Raw genomic sequence first — 19,508 nt, forward strand, 5'->3', positions numbered from 1 at the left:
TCTCTACAATATACCCTCTGCACACCCATACTTATTGAGTAACACTGAGATCTCCTTCAGTGCAGCTTGAATTATTCATGCAGTACTGGGGCAGGAGGAGGAAGCAGGGTACGAGACATTCAAAACCTTTGGATAAACTGGGCTCCAGTCATATTGCAGTTCTTTATTTTAAATGGGGTTACTCTTAATATTGTCAATGGGATGAAGGAATAAGGGCATTATTTGAGTTTATTTCAGTGGAAGTTAACACTTAGAAGAGTCGTTGCTTTGAAGTATTGGTTTCTCCATTTAGGGATTCAAACAATTTAAAAACAAATAACAGCAACATTTCTATGCTTCCCATCTTCTAAGGAGCTCAGGCCATCCCATTTATCCCCTCAACAACTTTGTGAGGTAGGTTGGGCATGAAAGAGAGACAGTAACTGACTCGTAATTACTTTATGAGGTTCAGGACTGACCAGGGATTTGTGTCTGTATTTCCTTGGTCTAAATCCACTATGCTTGTGCTCACCAGTTTTTACATCTTATACGCTGTGAAGATAGGCATAAAAGTGTGTCCTCTTGCATGTCCAATCAACACCAGAGCTTGGAAAAGTTACTTTTTTGAACTACAGCTCCCATCAGCCCAATCCAGTGGCCATGCTGGCTGGGGCTGATGGGAGTTGTAGGCGAGGACTTCATCCCTCCTCTTACAGGTGTTGTCAAGCACCTGAATGTTGTCGCCAGAGCTTTATGCAATCGAGAAACAGATCAGTTGCAGGTTCCCAATCACTTGGAGCAGGCTTTAAATGAACACATGTAAGGGGGGGTGGAGCCTGCCATCCTTCCCCTGTGTGTGTTTATTGAATGCGCAAGCTGAATGCCTGAACATCACTTGTGTCATTCGTGATTGCATGGTGAAATCTCAAAAAGCCTACATAGGTTTCCCAGTGGTGGTGAATGGACCAGTATACTGTATAGCATCTTGCCTCTCCCCATGACTATGAAGTACAGAATAGATTATGCAAAATAAAGCAAAACAAAAATAAGTGCTTGCTTAATTTATGCAAGTCACCAAATCCAACTTTTCTTGGTGCTGAAGTTGCATGGCAGTGCTGGGCTGTAGGTGGGCACAAAGTGAAGGCATAGCGTTGTTGCCTAGGCAAAGTTCCAACCTGACCTGGAAGGTTTTATAGTTCTTTGAGGTCAGTGGGGAGCCAATGGGTGGCCTGGGTGGGAAGAGTCATTCCAGAGCCTAGGAACGCTTAAGCACCTAGGAAGCTGCCATTGTGTAGCCCTGGTAGCTCATTATATAAGGATACCAGTCTATGAATCCAGGTGTTCCTGGTTCTAGGACAGAGGAATCCTGGCATTGAATTTCCTGGGGTAAGGATTTTTTAGCTTTTTGATGTCTTCTTAGCCAGAGCTTGGAAAAGTTACTTTTTTGAACTACAACTCCCATCAGCCCCAGCCAGCATGGCCACTGGATTGGACTGATCGGAGTTGTAGTTCGATAAAGTAACTTTTCCAAGCTCTGTTCTTAGCCATGTAGGAGTACTTACCCATGAACAGCCCCCCACCCAGCCGTCAGGAGAACATTTAAATAACTCAGCCACATCAGTGAGAGCTGATCATAGTGTTATGGGATTGCGGGTTGAGATAAATTATTTCTTTGGGTCCCCTTCAAGTCTGTAACCTTGAATCTGGTTTAACCAGGTCAGCCTGTAAGTTAATGGACTTACTGAATAGGCAATTGCATAAGCTGACCTGGCTAAACTATTGGATTAACAAAGGAAACTAGAGGAGCAGGGGTTTTTCCACTGCACGTGCCACTTCCAGATTCACGGTTACAGGCTTGAAGGGGACCCAAAGAAATCATCTATCTCAACCGTCAATCCCATTATATCTCTTCTATGGAATCCACCCTCTACCTATGTGACTGGGTCATTTTAGCATGTTCCCAACCATGCAGGAATAGCTGGATTCTACACTACAAGCCACTTGTGAATGTGGAAAAGAACCATTTTTAAATAAAATGTATTTTCTGATCAACATAGCTACTTAATGCCTTGGGAGTACATGTATTTGTATCCTGTTGAAGGTGCTCGAGATTAAATACATGGTCATTCTTATTACTAGTTGGAAGGATCCATTTCCTTCAAAAGTTTGGTCTCTTAACATTCAACCAATCTTCTACTGTTGAGTGACAAATGTCATTATTCCAATGGAATGATGCTGTCATCAGAGGCCTTGGGTGGAAAGAAGCAATCTTTCAGGTAAGAAAATGCAGTCTGACATAGGGCTTATCTTATACAGGACATTTGAAGCACAGCTCTGTAAGGTTCTTTTCAATGGTACTTTGTGCTCAACCCTGGCTCCTACTATAGCTCTTGCAGGACAGCTATGGAAAATGATAGGAACGTGCATTGCAGTGGCTAGAACAAGATCTATTCCAGGGTCTTACTTGTTTTTTAAAAATGTATAATACTCTTTAAAGCTTTTTGTTGATGCAGCATTGCACTAACAGAAAGGGGCAAGGGCCAGTCTAATGGCCTTAGAACAGGGGTTCCCAAACTGTGGTATGAGGACCACCAGTGGTCTGTGAACATCATTCAAGTGGCCTGTGGCATGTCTGCATTAAATATTCATTTGGTTTTTAATTATATTTTAATTGCTTTTATTTCTTATATTATATTTTATTGTATTACAATTTGAATTCTGTGGAATGTAAAATTGTAATACAATATAAGAAATAAATGAAGCAATAAAAATGCAATTAAAAATCCCACAGCTTGTAGCACATTGCACTACACTTACTATAAAAGGCAGAAAAATCATTAAGTGGTCCACCAAGGCCATCAGCAATTTTCAGTTGGTTCGTGGGGGGAAAAGTTTGGGAACTGCTGTTTTAGAATGCAGCACCAAGTGCTACTGGTGACCATGTGCCACTCTACCTTTCCCTCCACACCATCAAACATGGAAGAGAAAAGAGGAGTGAGGAATTTCAAAATAAGATTGCAGCTAAATACAACTGAACCAGTGGTGCATTTAGGAGATTTTAGGTCAGCCTTTCCTAACCTGTTGCCCATGTTAACTGGGGCTGATGGGAATTGTAGTCCAGAACATCTAGAAGGCACTAGGCTGGAGAAGACTGTTTTAGACTCTACACCTAATGCAGGGCGGAGGAGAGCTTCTTTGGGGGAGAATGTGAATTACTTCACTTCAAAATACAGCATGTATTTTATTCATTGCTTTTTTTGTAATGGAACTCACTAGTACAGAATACTGGCACCTCTTTTTTTTGCTGCCGCTGGCAGCCATTTTCTGCTGGTACTCACAGTATTTTCATCAAAATATATTAATTAATTAATTTATTTATTATTTGGTCCATATCCCACCCTTCCTCCCAGTAGGAGCCCAGGTTGCCAAACAAAAACACTAAAAACACTTTAAAACATCATTAAAAAGACTTTATTTAAAATAAAACATATTTAAAAACTTTTTTAAAAAAAAGCTTTAAAAAACATTAAAAACATATTAAAACAATTCAAACACAGATGCAGACTGGGATAAGGTCTCAACTTAAAAGGCTTGTTGAAAGAGGAAAGTCTTCAGTAGGTGCTGAAAAGATAACAGAGATGGCACCTGTCTAATATTTAAGGGGAGGGAATTCCAAAAGGTAGGTGTCACTACACTAAAGGTGTTTCCTATGTTGTGTGGAACAGACCTCCTGATAAGATGGTATCTGCAGGAGGCCCTCACCTGCAGAGTGCAGTGATCTACTGGGTATATAAGGGATAAGATGGTCTTTCAGGTATCCTGATCCCAAGCTGTATAGGGCTTTGTGCACCAAAACTAGAACCTTGAACTTAGCCTGGTAGTTAATAGGTAGCCAGTGCAATTCTTTCAGAAGTGGGGTAACATGTTGGTGATATCCTGCCCCAGTGAGCAGTCTCACCACCACAGTTTGCACCAGCTGCAGCTTCCGGAACAACCTCATGGGTAGTCCCTCATAGAGCGCATTACAGTAATCCAGCCTGGAGGTTACCAGTGCATGGACAATAGTGGTCAGGCTATCCTGGTCCAGAAAGGGCCACAGCTGTCTTACCAGCCAAAGCTGGTAAAAGGCACTCCTGGCCACAGAGGTCACCTGGGCCTCTAGCAACAAAGCTGGATCCAGGAGCACCCCCAGACTACGGACTTGCTCTTTCAGAGGGAGTACAACCCCATCCAAAGCAGGCAACTGACCAATTATCTGAACTCGGGAACCACCAACTCACAGCGCCTCCGTCTTGCTAGGATTCAGACTCAGTTTATTGGCCCTCATCCAGCCCACCACCGAGTCCAGGCAGCAGTCCAGGGCTTGCACGGCCTCTCCCGATTCAGATGTTATGGAGAAATAGAGCTCGGTATCATCAGCATACTGCTGACACCTCGCCTCAAAGCTCCTGATGACTGCTCCCAAGGGCTTCATATAGATGTTAAACAGCATGGGAGACAAGATGGTACCCTGCGGCACCCCACAGCTCAGCTGCCAGGGGGCCAAAAGACACTCACCCAATGCTATTCTTTGAGAACGACCCTGGAGACAGGATCGGAACCACTGTAAAACAGTGCCTCCAATACCCATCACACCAAGTCGGCCCAGAAGGATACAATGGTCAATGGTATCAAAAGTTGCTGAGAGATCAAGTAAGAACAACAGGGTAGCACTCCCCCTGTCCTTCTCCCGATAAAGGTCATCCATCAGGGCGACCAAGGCCGACTCAGTCCCATAACCGGGCCTGAACCCAGACTGGGATGGGTCAAGATAATCTGTTTCATCCAAGAGTACTTGCAATTGCTGCGCCACAACCCTCTCAATCACCTTCCCTAAGAAGGGGTTATTTGCGACCAGTTGGTAATTGTCACAAACCAATGGATCCAGAGTAGGCTTTTTCGGGAGTGGTCAGATCACTGCCTCTTTCAGGGCAGCTGGAACCTCTCCCTCCCACAATGATGCATTTACCACACCCTGGTCAAACCTCCCCGGCAAGCTTTAATAAGCCAAGAAGGGCAAGGGTCGAGAGGACACGATGCTGGCCCCATCGTTGCAAGCACCTTGTCCATGTCATCAGGCCGCATCAACTGAAACTGGTCCCAAGAAGATAGCTATGGAGGTGAGCAACTTTACCCTCAATGTGCCTTGCAAATAATTCCCACTGTGCCTCCGAATGGTCTAAAACTCAATTTCCTGAGTTGCTGTCAACAGACCCCTGACAATATGGAAAAGCTCCACTGAATGGGTACTTGAGGATTCAGTAGTGGCAGAAAGGTGGGCTTTTTTCACTGCCTTTACTGCCGCACAGTAGGCATGGTTATGATGTTTTACTCTTGCCCGATCAGTCTCACAGCATGTCTTTCGCCACTTGCATTCTAGCCGTCATCCAGCCTGTTTCATTGCCCTTAGTTCACTGATGTACCAAGGTGCAAACCAGGCTCCACAATGCCAGAGAGGGCACTCAGGGGCAACCGTGTCAAGAGCCCGATGCACCTTGCTATTCCACAGCATGACAAAGGCTTCAACAAGATCACCTGTTCTATCTACTGGGAACTCTCCCAGGGCATTCAGGAATCCTGTGGATTCCATTAGTCTCTGGGGGCAGACCATCTTAATCTGTCTGGCACCCCTGCAGGGGAGAGTTGGAGCTATAAGTGATCTGACCATGACAAGGGGGTGACATCCACTCCCCCCATCTCCAGACCAACCCTTCTTCCATCTGGAACATAAACCAAGTGAAGGGTGTGCCTGCCCTATGCGTTAGGCTGGTGACAATGTGAGACAAACCCCATGGTCGTCAGGGAGGCCATAAAGTCCCGAGCCAGAACACTAGAGGCAGCCTCAGCATGGACATTGAAATCACCCAGGGCTATCATTCTGGGCTCCTCCAATACCACAGCCAAGATGGCCTCCGCCAGCTCAGTCAGAGAAGCTGCCAGGCAGCAGGGTGGACAGTACACCAGCAGCAACCCTAGTTTCCTGTCTCCTTGGCCCAACACCAGGTGCAGGCCCTCACCAAGACAGTGGTTTCATGGTGACAGAGATGGAAGTTCTGTAGATCACAGCAACTCTCCCCCCCCCATCCCTGCAGCCTGTGCTGGTGTTGCACTGAGTATCCAGTGGACAAAGCACTGAGTATCCAGATGGACAAACTCCTCCCAGGTCTCAGTAATGCACACCAAATTGGCATCTTATCCATGATCAAATCATGGATGAGTGTGGTCTTACTGTATACCGATCTGACATTAAACAACAGCACACACAGGCTAGTGGACACAGCAGATGAGCAACCAGGAACCCATCCATGGGAGGAGTGGGAGCAAGGAACATGGCGTAGATAGCCTTGTGCTCATCTTCTAGGGTAGTTCACCACCTCCCCATGGCCATACCTCCCTCCACCCATGATCACTGAAATTGGGGTGTTGTTGTTATGTGCCTTCAAGTTGATTACAACTTATGGCAACCCTATGAATCAGTGACCTCCAGTAGCATCTTTTAAAAACCACATTGTTCACATCTTGTAAGTTCAGGTCTGTGATTTAAATTTTGGAATCAATCCATCTCTTGTTTGATCTTCCTCTTTTTCTACTCCGTTCTGTTTTTCCAGCATTATCATCTTTTCTAGTGAATCATGTCTTCATTATGTGTCCAAAGTATGATAACCTCAGTTTCATCATTTTAATTTGTAGTGATCTGGTTTTCCTCGTTCTAACACCCAATTATTTGTCTTTTTTGCGGTCCATGGTATGCGCAAAGCTCTCCTCCAACACCACATTTCAAATGAGTTGATTTTTCTCTTATGCACTTTTTTCACTGTCCAACTTTCACGTCCAAACATAGAGATCGGGAATACCATGGTCTGAATGATCCTAACTGTAGTGTTCAGTGATACATCTTTGAATTTGAGGACCTTTTCTAGTTCTCTCGTAGCTGCTCTCCCCATTTCTAGCCTTCTTCTGATTTCTTGTCTCCATTTTGGTTAATGACTATGCTAAGGTATTGATAATCCTTGACAAGTTCAATGTCCTCATTGTTGACTTTGAATTTACATAAATCTGTCATTACTTTAGTCTTCTTGATGTTCAGCTGTAGTCCTGCTTTTGTGCTTTCCTCTTTAACTTTCATCAGCATTCATTTCAAATCATTACTGGTTTCTGCTAGTAGTATGGTATTGTCTGCATATCTTAATTTTATTTATTTATTTATTTATTTTATTATTTGATTTATATCCCGCCCTTCCTCCCAGCAGGAGCCCAGGGTGGCAAACAGAAACGCTAAAAACACTTTAAAACATCATAAAAACACTCCTCAAAATACATTAAAACAAAACAAATTTAAAAACATTTAATTGATATTTATAATTATTAATATTTCTCCCTCCAGTTTTCACACTTCCTTCATCTTGGTCCAATCCCTCTTTCCGTATGATATGTTCTGCATATAGATTAAACAAATAGGGTGATAAAATTCACCCCTGTCTCATACACTTTCTGACTGGAAACCAATCGATTTCTCCATATTCTGCCCTTAAAGTAGCCTCTCATCCAGAGTATAGGTTATGCATCAGGACAATCAGATGCTGTGGCACCCCCATTTCTTTTAAAGCATTCCATAGTTTTTCATGATCTACACAGTCAAAGGCTTTGCTGTGATCTATAAAGCACAGGGTGATTTCTTTCTGAAATTCCTTGGTCCATTCCGTTATCCAATGTATGTTTGTGATATGATCTCTGGTGCCTCTTCTCTTTCTAAATCCAGCTTGGACGTCTGGCATTTCTTACTCCATATATGGTACGAGCCTTTGTTGTAGAATTTTGAGCATTACTTTACTTGCATGGGATATTAAGGCAATTGTTCAATAATTACTACATTCCCTGGGATCCCCTTTCTTTGGAATTGGGATGTATATGGAACGCTTCCAATCTGTGGGCCATTGTTTAGTTTTCCATATTTCTTGACAATTTTTTCTCAAAATTTGGACAGATTCCATCTCAGTAACTTGTAGCAACTCTCTTGGTATGCCATCTATTCCTGGTGCTTTGTTTCTTCCAAGTATTTTAAGAGCAGCTTTCACCTCACATTCTAAAATTTCTGGTTCTTCATCATACAGTTCCTCTGTGAATGAATCCGTCATCCTGGCCTCTCTTTTATAGAGTTCTTCAGTGTATTGCTTCCATGTTCCTTTTATTTCATCTCGGTCGGTCAGTGTGTTCCCCTATTGATTATTCAACATCCCTACTCTTGGTTTACCAGGGCAGGTTTACAACATTAGAATATACAATTATAAAAACAGAGCCATTACAATTATAAAGCACATCAGACCATTCAAAATGGAACAGAACAGACTTCCGGGAAGGGTGACTTCGCTTGTGCCTGCTTTTGAGACGGGCTCCCGCCTCAAAAGAAGCTTTTTCAGATATAAATCAGTCAGAACATATTTTTTTTGACTGATGAAATTTCTCCCGGGCAGGGAGAAACGTAGAGATCAACCTCAAAAGCCTGTTTTTGTTGGGAGGACTGGATTTTATGAGAAAAGGTCCAGCCAGCAATGCCGGACGGACTTCCGAACAAGCTCTATCTGATTAATGCGATACGTTTATCTTTTCTTCAAAGAGAAAACGGACTAACAGGCAAGCACCCTTCTTTCTATTATTTTTTTTACTTGGTTTAAATTGTTGCAGCAAAAAGAGATTTGTCAAATGAATCAGCTTTAAAGAACTTCTGGGTGAGCTATAACTCTTCTCTGTTATTCACGAAATTAACAGCTTATCTCTGTTTCTATTGCAAAAAGCTGTCCTGGAAGTGCATTCTAAAGATATAAACAGAAGAGGGATTTCTATTCCGAGGAACATTATATTGTCTGGGACTATTCTCTTTTTGGTCTATTTTATTTTGACGAATCTGCTTCTTCACGACGCCACTAACTGTTTTGATGCTGGGAACTAAATTTGTTTTGTATTCTTGAACATAGAGAGATAAGGCAGGCTGTTCTGTTTATACTGTGATGTCATCAAGCCTGGAATATTAACCCAATTGTTGCTGAAATAAGAAGTGGTTCTTCTTTATTTTTGTTTTGTTTTGTTTTCATGGTTTTAAAAATGGCAATCAAGAAAGTGGCTGAGAATCTGGAAGTAATTATGTTTCAGAAAATAATGGATGAGATTGAGATAACGAAACAAACCCTGCGACAGGGCAGTAAGGAGCTGAAAATTGAACTGAGCAAAATGACGCAGGAAAGAAATAGGGGATCCTGTGAGAGAGGAGAATGAGATCAGAGATGAGAAAAGAAAAAATAAAGGGAAGATACAAGCCCTGGAGATTGGAACAAATGTGGAATTGGAAAAAGATCTGGAGTTTATGGATATTAGAAATAAAATCTACTGTTTGGAATTTAACGTTATCTCTGAAGAAATTAATGAAGATATTAGAGATAAAGTTATCAATGGCTTGGATAATCTTCTGGACTGGAATGACGTGATGGAGCTTGATATAGAGAAAATCTATGGAATTAACTGCAGCCATGTGACAATGGAAAAACTCTCAAGAGATGAGCCAGTGCATTTTGTAAAAAAGAAAAACAGAGATATGACTTTACAACAATATTTCAGCAACTTATTCAGAATTGATGGCAAGAAAATATTTGGGATAAAGGAAATTCCCATCAGACTCTTATTATATGACTATGGCTATGACAGCAAGATTATTATGGAATACTGATAATGGAAGATTGGACACTGAAATTACTGGACTTAACAGGACTATTGAAGATGGAAGATGGAATTAATAGGGATAATGGAATAATGGCTATTGAAATTATTGGACCTAACAGATTTTGATGAGATGGATTAATCGATATGTTTATTTGGACTATGGTTATGACAATAAGATTATTATTATTATTAACGAGATGGATTAATCGACATGTTTATTTGGAGAAAAATTGATAGATATATTTCTTAAAGAATTGAAACCTCTCTTTGACTTTTTGTGGAAAGAATAAAGTAATGTTTATGAGATTTGATGATTAATTAAGATAACTACTGGAGGAAAGTGATTTTATAATATAATTTAAGAGACAGGATTGTTATATATTGTAGACCTATAACTGATTTGATCTGCGACAAATGGGAAGTCAACATTTTATTTTTTTGTTTAATCATTTTTGTTTTGTTTTGTTTTTTGTCTTTGAATGTTTTATGATTTTGTTTTGTATGTTTTATGAAAATTTGAATAAAAATTATTGTAAAAAAATAAATAAAAAAAATGGAACAGAACAACAGAAATTCAACAAAAGAATACCTGTTGGGTATGCTTTAAGTTGGATTCCTGCATTGACCAGGGGGTTAGACTTGATGGCTTTAAGGATCCCTTCCAACTCTACTATTCTATGATTCTGTAAAAGAGATGGCTCCCACAAAACTATTTATCGTAAACTGTCAAAGGCCAGGGTAAAGTGGTGCACATTTTCAGCATATGGCAAAAGCTATAGAATGAAGATGCTAGACCTCTGTAGGGAGGAAGTTCCATAACTGTAACTTTGAGGGGAGGGTCTTCATTTTGCTGAGTAGGGTTTTGGACATCTGCCCCAAATTTCTGCCCTGAGAGCACCTCTTGGCTGGACATGTACCTGTTTGAGGCTGAAACAAATGTGATGTGGGTGATCTGTGACTGAATCTCACAACTTTTTAAAAAAAACATTGTCACAGTCATGGAGGACTCTAATTTTGACTGGGCCAGCAGTCCTGGGGGGGGGAATGAAATGTTTAACCCTTTCTTCCCCATCTCTCTTTTTTCCTTCATCTGAATGGCCCCCCAAAACTTGGTTGAGGGAGGAAATTGTTGGATGTTGTATCTGGCGCAAGCAGATGCCCAGGATGCAGAACAGTATAGTGACAGGCTAGATGCCAGTTGAAGCAATGAGCCGGACAAGCAATAAGTTTTAAGAGTCACTTTACTGACAATATATCACAAGCTCTCTCTGTACAAACTCCTCGACCCCCACACCGACTGGCCAGATCTGCTAAGTCTTATAGATAAGGCCAGCTGGTTGCCTTGGATACTTGTCCTTGAGATCTGCACGGACTCTGTGCTTCTTGGCCTTGTAACTCTGCTGTGGAAAAATACATTCAGGCACTCTTTCTTTGCCAACACCCCCCACCTATTTTTCCATAGCATAAACCTTTATCATTTACATTACATCTTTCATGTTTCTTCTAACTTTTGTTATCACAATTACAGTTATATTTCTTGCAGTCACTTAAATTACATTTCTCCACGTGATACATTTCTTTTCTTCAGTTTACATCAGCATCATTTGTAATACAGTTACTCCATTGCAATCTCAGCATCATTTTCATTATATTTCTTTCAGCAATTATTTTTCATGATTCCCATCATCCCACTTTTTCCAGTTACTGAAGTCTATATGCTTAATGGAATTTATTTTAAATCTAACAGATGGAATACCTTTGGTTGTTCTCTCTGATCTGCGTGGTTGTATTTCTGCCTTAGTGTCTGTGTCTGTGTCAGGCGATTCCTCAGTTTCTCTCTCAGAGCTAGAACTTGATTCACTACTGCTGCCTGTTTCTTCTTGTTTTATTGGTACTGTATCTGCCTGTTCTTGTTCATTACTAACTTCAGTGTTTCCCAACTCCACATATGTTTTCTCTTCCCAATCCTGCTCTATTGCTTGCACGCTTCTGCTTAACACCACAGACCTTTGTTTTGGCATCCAAATTCTGTAATACGTGTTTTCAAATCCCAGCATGTACCCTTTGTCTGCTCTCCTTTGCAGCTTCCCTGTCCTTTTATTTTTGGGAACATGTACCCAGCATTCTGCTCCAAACCTAATCAAATGTTTTAATCTGGGTTTTCTGTCATACAATTTCTGATAAGGAGACATTCCAGTGGCCTTATGGAATATTCTGTTTTGAATGTAAGCTGAATACAGAACACACTCTCCCCAGAAACCTTGTGTTAAAGAGGAGTCACATAGCATTGATCTTATTGAGTCCTGAAGCAACCTGTTCCAGCGTTCAGCTAACCCGTTCTGATGAGGACTATAAGGGGCTGTTAACTCCTGTTTTATTCCTCTTTTATCCAAGTATTCAGTAAAAGAGTGTCCTAAGAACTCTCCTCCTTGATCTGATCTTATTCTCTGTATTTTGACACCAAACTGCACTTCAATTTTTGTAATAAATCTTTTCAGTTTCTCTGCAGCTTCACTTTTAGCTTTTAGTAAATAAACAGTGCAGAATTTTGAAAAATCATCAACTATTGTCAGGAAATATCTTGCACCCCCCTGAGTAGGTTGAAATGGCCCCACTAAGTCCACGTGTATTAATTGATAAGGTGCATTTGTACTGGGCATGGGTTCTTTGTTCTTTGCAGCCACAACTGCCCTAGTTTGTTTACACACGTGGCAGTCTACATATTTTTCACAGTTTCTCAATGTCACATCATTACTGTTCTCTGTTGTTTTCACCACATTTTCATATCCTATATGGCCTAGTTTTCTGTGCCATAAATGAACACAATTATTATGGGGTTTCTTATTAGCACACATGAGTACATGATTTGTTTGTTTCACGTGTAAGAAGAACAATGAGTTCCTCACTATTCCTTTCATGAATATTTTTCCTCCTCTCATTACATGCACTGAACCCCTTTTGAACATTACATTGAACCCCATTTCATTGAGTTTCGACACAGCCATAATGTTGCATTCAATATCAGGAACAAACAGCACATCAGTCATAATGGTATTGAAACCTGCTAATTTCACTGTTCCCCTACTTTTGATCTGTTTCTTAGATCCATCAGCCATTATTACATGATCCTCTACGTCACAAAATGTATGAAACATAGATTTATCTTTGATTATACTATTTGTTGCCCCACTGTCAATTGCCCATAAATCTTTACAGTTATTTCCCTGCTCATTGTTAATACATTGCTTATTCTTACTAGCATAGATCACCTGTACACATGGTTTTCTTCCTCTTTCTCTTCTTCTTGCTTCACAATTCCTTTGAAGATGTTGCTTGGAACCACAAAAATAACACGCCTTTTGTCCATACAGTCTCTCTTGCGCAGCTTTGTTGTTCTGTTTTTTCATGTTGTGTTTAGACTCAGTCTTTTCCTGCTTTGCCATTTCCTGCCTCCTTTGGAATTCTTGTAAAAGTTTGCCTTCTATATAATCCATATTGAGATTTGCATCGTCCATTGCTTCCAAAGAGCTCACCAGACTATCATAACATGAATCTAGTGAAGATAATGTGATATACACTTTTTGCGTTTGAGAATGTTCAATTTCACGTTCTGACAACTCAGTAAACAGTCTGTTTATTTCCAACAAATGCTCTGACATGGTTGTATCTCCAGATAAGCGCATCTGATACAATCTTCTGGCAAGATATATTTTAGAACTGGCAGTCTTTTTCACATGAATATTTCTTAAAGTTTCCCAGGTTTCCTTTGCCGTTGTTGCATCACGCACGTGCAGTAATTGAGAATCATCAATAGCAAGAACAATTAACGCCTTTGCCCTCTCATCCAGCCTTCTCCAATCTGCTGGAATAGGCACCCCGGCGGGTGGGTCTTCTGCGATAGCTTTCCACAGGTCTTCTTTCACTAGAAAAGCCTGCATTCTCTGTTTCCAAGTGCCATAATTTTTCCCTGTCAGCCTTTCCAAGGGAATCCCGGCCGATAACGTAATAGACATACTTTCACTTTTCACAGTTCACCGCCTTTGTAATTAGAGCTTCTCACCTCTGTCCTTCAGTCAGGTTTTTTTTTTTCCCACGGCTCTCTCACAGCTTTCAGCTCAGCTTTCGGTTTCTCCGTCTCTCTGCTGTTTTACTCGCTGGTCTGCAGTTCTGGCTTTTCTCTGCCGCTTTTCTGTAATCCTCAGCACCAGGTAACCATCAGCACCAGGTAACCATCCTCTGCTACCACTTGTTGGATGTATCTGGCGCAAGCAGATGCCCAGGATGCAGAACAGTATAGTGACAGGCTAGATGCCAGTTGAAGCAATGAGCCGGACAAGCAATAAGTTTTAAGAGTCACTTTACTGACAATATATCACAAGCTCTCTCTGTACAAACTCCTCGACCCCCACACCGACTGGCCAGATCTGCTAAGTCTTATAGATAAGGCCAGCTGGTTGCCTTGGATACTTGTCCTTGAGATCTGCACGGACTCTGTGCTTCTTGGCCTTGTAACTCTGCTGTGGAAAAATACATTCAGGCACTCTTTCTTTGCCAACAGAAATATATGTATCTTCTATTTCATTTGCATCTTTTTTTTGCACTGCAGATCTAGTAGTAGGTGGCGGGGTGGGATTGAGATCAGGAAAACAGTACAAGGCCAAATATCCTCATTCACATCCAACCTACTGATCAAAATTTAAGGCCATTGAGGCTGTTTTAAAATTGAGTAGATTTGAGCCAAGAGCTGGGGGGGAAACAGAGCTGGGGGAAAAAGAATAATCCCATGAGGAAAAAGATTTAAGAGAGGATTTGTAAAAGCAGGGGCTTCAGTTTTGAAATATAATAGTTGACAGGGTAAGTGTTCTTTTTTAAGAAGCAAGAGGCTATTGGGAAAATACAAATGGGGCCTCAGGGGGAAAGCATGGGTGGCTAAATAACGTAAGAATGACAAAGACAAATGAAAGTCTTGTTCGTATATGCCAAGAAATAAGAGCAGACAGAATGGAACAAGGCGAAGAAGGAAATTAGTATTCCAGGGTGTGCCTTAGTTGGCAAAAGATGCACCATTTAGACTATATCTTGGGGTGCTCTTTTTTGTCAGGGATGTTAAGTGAATCCCAAGTTCTTTACAATGTGTAGCTCATATTAGGAGCTCTGGGTAGTATTCAACACCAGCCCTACTCAGAGTAGATGCACTGAAATCAATGGACATGATTAACTTAGATACCATACTGGGTCTATTCTGAGTAGAATGCAACTTTTTATCAATAATAATGGATGTCTGTTGATAAAAATATTTGTATACTGCTTTTCATAAAAAAAGTTACTGGTGGAAGGGAAAGGTCCTTATCAACAGAGTGATGCTGGCATCATTCCACAGGGGGCAACTGGCGGGAGGCCAGCAGGGCTGAGCAGAGAGACATCTTTGCCCAATCCACACCCTGAATGGTGCAGGGGGTTCAATTGCTCCACAGTTCTATTAACTCACTGTTAGAAATGTCTTAAGTTACATTTTCATCTACTTTTGTTTGTAAATGTGTGCTTTAAACACCTCAACAAATGGTTTGGAGCAGTGTGTGTGCGGGGGATAAAAATTGTTCTTAGCCCTGTTTATTGTGGGATGTAGGTATGTCAGAAGAAATCCTATTTTTTCAAAATCAGACCTTATCAAGTAAACACGGGCCCTTCCATTCAGACCCGCACTGACCTGCCTCTCTAAGACTCATATCAGTAATCTGTGATGCTGGAAAATAGAAATGGACTGCCTTCAAGTCGGTTCCGACTTATGGTGACCCTGTGAATGTTTTCATGGTAAGCGACGTTCAGAGGGGGTTTACCATTGCCTTCCTCTGAGGCTGAGAGGCAGTGACTGGCCCAAGGTCACCCAGTGAGCTTCATGGCTGTGTAAGGATTCGAATCCTGGTCTCCCAGGTCACAGTCCACCACCATAACCACTACACCACACTGGCTCTCTGTGATTTATTTTTATTTATTTATTATTTTGTTCAATTTATATACCGCCCACAGCCCGAAGGCTCTCAGGGCGGTGTACAGCATAGGATAAAATACAATAACATCACAAGAACAATAGAACATAAATATAAACAATAAATAACCTCATATACATTAAAAGCTTAAAAGGTAGATTAAAATGCCTGGGAGAATAAAAAGGTTTTCACCTGGCGCCGAAAAGATAGAAGTGTAGGCGCCAGGCAAACCTCATCGGGGAGACTGTTCCATAATTTAATGCTGGAAGAGGCCCTTTAAAGCATTTATCATGATTGCTTCCACTTCGTGCCTATTTGCATCTCCCTATCTGGGTGCTAAAACAAGGTATTGAATTGGTAAACAGTGCAATAAATTATGCTTAACTCTTGAAAGAGAATTACCTACCTTAAGATCTTTGAACATTGCATGTTCACCCCAAACAAAGCTTTCCCATGGGGGATGTAAACATATTACCATAATAATGAGAGGCAGAAAAGAACTTCCTAGGCATTTGCTTCTTTAGGGTATAGAGTGTCTATTCATTACTTTTAAACGTGCAGTTGGTTTTAATAGCTCAGGAGTGTATCCATTGGCCCCAATCCAGAGAAAGTTAAATGCATGTAACCCCTCTTGCATTCAGTGGGACAAGCTGGAGTTGTAAAATTTCTGGAAATTTTGAAGACTTGGTCAGGTGTTGGTGATGGAATATGTTTTCTTCTGGGTTTTTTTTCCAGTTATGGGTAGGTTTAATATAACAGCCTGTTGCTTATTTCAAGGAGTGGTTACTGATTTAGTGATTACAATGTCATATTACTAAATGAGGAACTGTTCTTTGAAATCAGGAATGGGAGGCACGCCTAATTGGGGATGGGAATCTTGCACCAGTATATTGTCTTTAAGAGTTTTCCCTATCATCTGTGTGGCTCTTGAATTTAAGCATCACTTCACACCTTTCTCACCATTTGGAGAAAGTATTTTGGTTTGCATGCTGAAGTGCAGAGAGAGAGAGAATATAGTGACAGTAGAATTACCTGGAAAACAAATGCAATCTGCAACAACCTATTCAGAGTTCTAGCCAGCTGTCTGGCCATCACCTCTTCCATTCCACCTTGTCCCCCACTCCCACTTTTTGCCCCCACCCCCAACAGGCATTAAGCATTCTATGTGCATCGAACAGTTGTCACTGGATTATTTGGGCAGAGGGAGGGGGCCTGTTAGGTTCCTTTGCCTAAAGATTTTTTTATACATCTGCAAACCTTGGTCTCCCCTTGAGCATGATGATCATTCTCTCCCTCTTGTTTTGATCCCTCCCTCTTGCTTCTCAGTGGCCCCTACTTTGGCGACAATTGGGGCAACACTCACTCAGAGTTCACTATTAGTATATATGATCTGATGGAAAATGTGGAGACTCATTGCCAAACCTGGCATGGCAGTGAACCCCTAGGTTTCATCCATTCATAAATGGAAACGCTGCCTGTTATCAAATATTTGCCTGTAAAATGAAATGGTAATTTTCTTCCTTTTCTGATCTTGCAGTTTACTCTTCACCAAAGTGAAACTGGAATTGGTGCACAAAGGACCAGAAGAAGCTTTAGTGACCTGTAGGCACATGCTGCATCAGTGGCAGACTCTGCATAATGTTTCACAGCACAGGTAGGTTTTTTTTTCTCAAATTGGAATTGCACTAGGTTGTCACTGAGGTGGTAAACCTATTGCCTGTGTGGTAACACTTCAGACTGCAGGAGGGAGCTCACATAAATGAGTGCTCCTTCATACCAAAAAAGTTCCCTGCACATAGAGAATTAGAATATCAGGGAAAAGGCTAGGTTATGCCCTGTTCCTTGATATGCTGGTTTTCTATGTGGAGGAGCATTCCATCATGTGAGCCCCGCAGCTGCAGTCTGAAGTTGTATAGCCCCAACACAAGATTACCACTTAAGTGAGAGCCTGATGGTAACTAATTATTTTCTTGATGATTGAGGGGTTTCATTTGCTTTTGCATTTGGGTTTGTTATTGCAACAATGGCATTTTACAATATAAAATATCAAAAGCATTACAGTTCTTCAAAGTAATCCATTTAGTGGGAGCTAATTCAAATATTAAAGGAAGCAAATGATGCAGTCTTCTCGGAGGCCTGAAGATCAGAAAGGGCATTGGGGATTCCTTGACTGAAAACTTTCTTGAGAGGATTGTATCATATGTCTGCCTAAGCATGTCAGCTGGCTCCAACAATTCTCACCTCCATTGAAAGCAGATGCGAGAAGAGAACTACATGAATTTTTCATGGCTCACTAATTCTTGCTACTTTGGTTTGCTTTCTTCTTTAAAAAAAGTTATATCTTCAAATTTAAAGGAACTGCCTTCAAGTCGATTCTGACTTATGGCAATCCTATGAATAGGGTTTTCATGGTAAGCGGTATTCAGAGAGGGTTTACCATTGCCTTCCTCTGAGGCTGAGAGGCAGTGACTTGCCCAAGGTCATCCAGTGAGCTTCATGGCTGTATGGGGATTCGAATCCTGGTCTCCCAGATCATAGTCCAACACTCTAACCACTATGCCACACTGGCTCTCTCTAAGTTTAAAAACGTGATGGTAAAACAATTTCCAACGTGCCTTCCAGTGTGAATTATGTTGTCTGTAGCAAGTAGGAATCTACTCCTGGCAGACCAGAATCAGTGCTCAGCATCAGTGCTTAGGTAGCTGCTGAGGTGCATGGACCAACAAGGGGTTAACTGCCAACATAGAGGGAGAGGTGTAAAATGGTATGTTGTCAACCCACCTAAAGTGATTGGAATGGAACAGCCTGGGGGGTTGACCAAAAGAAGGCTGACAGTTTTAAAAAAACAGTTGGGAGTCTGGAGCTCTTACATTTCTCTTGTTCTATTGTGAGCTCACACTGTACTGATAAAAAGCACACCAGTTTGGCTCAAAAGAAGTGATCAAGTGTTTTCTTAGGCCTTTTGCACATCTGCAGACATGTGCACAAACCTAGGGTACTAGAAAGCTCCACTGTTGCTCTTTCACCCCTGAGCATCTAGTACAACAGGCATGGGAAAACTATGGCTGGCCATATGTTGTTGGGCGACAGTACCCATCATCTCTGACCATTGGCCTTGCTGATTGGGGCTGATGGGAGTCAGAATCCAGTGACATCTAAAGGCTTACTGGCTCCCCATCCCTTCAGCACACGTAGAATTTAAATGTTAAGATGTTTCCAAGACGTTTTTATTGTTTTATCACTTCTTGTTTGCCACCCCGGGCTCCTTTTGGAGGAGGGTCGACATACATATTTTTTAAATAACAACAATGACAACAACAATAATAATTCACTAATAGGCAAAAAACCTTGTGGTTTAAGAACATGCCTATAGCCCACAGATATTTCTATCAAACTTTAAAAAGCAGGGAAATTGGGCAGCTATAGTGAATGCACCAGGGGAACAGGAGACCTGACCTCTCTGAGATATTGTACTGCCCTACAAATTTGTCAAAATGCAAACAACATATGGGTTGGTCTTTCACAGTCCAATCCACTTCCTGTGTAGCTTGGAAGAATTTGGTAACGTGCCTCTGAGCATATGGTGAGTGGTGGCAACACCTGCCATCTCCAAAGATGGAGAATTATATTTTTGTGTGTTCATTGGTGTTGTTACTTTGCTTCTTTCCTGTGTTACTAATGTTTCTACAGAGAATCTAATCTAGAAAATTTTATTTCTCTCTGTATTCATCCTAGAAATTTGTGTCAAATTTATTTTTATTAATTTCAAAGCCTTTTTATTGGTCAATGTCA

The 19,508-nt window shown here is 41.3% G+C and overlaps 1 protein-coding gene across 3 annotated transcripts in view; it reads left to right on the plus strand.

Annotated features, from left to right (window-relative positions):
- Positions 1 to 19,508, plus strand: part of TTC7A (tetratricopeptide repeat domain 7A) — a 316,394-nt gene that overhangs the window by 170,783 nt on the left and 126,103 nt on the right. For all 3 annotated transcript variants that reach the window (XM_061625444.1, XM_061625445.1, XM_061625446.1), the window contains one exon: positions 17,254 to 17,370. In XM_061625444.1, coding sequence (XP_061481428.1) covers positions 17,254 to 17,370 — 117 coding nt within the window. The remainder of the gene's footprint in view (positions 1 to 17,253; positions 17,371 to 19,508) is intronic.

The sequence above is a fragment of the Rhineura floridana genome, chromosome 4 (genome assembly GCF_030035675.1).
Source record: "Rhineura floridana isolate rRhiFlo1 chromosome 4, rRhiFlo1.hap2, whole genome shotgun sequence".
NCBI classification, from domain to species: domain Eukaryota; kingdom Metazoa; phylum Chordata; class Lepidosauria; order Squamata; family Rhineuridae; genus Rhineura; species Rhineura floridana.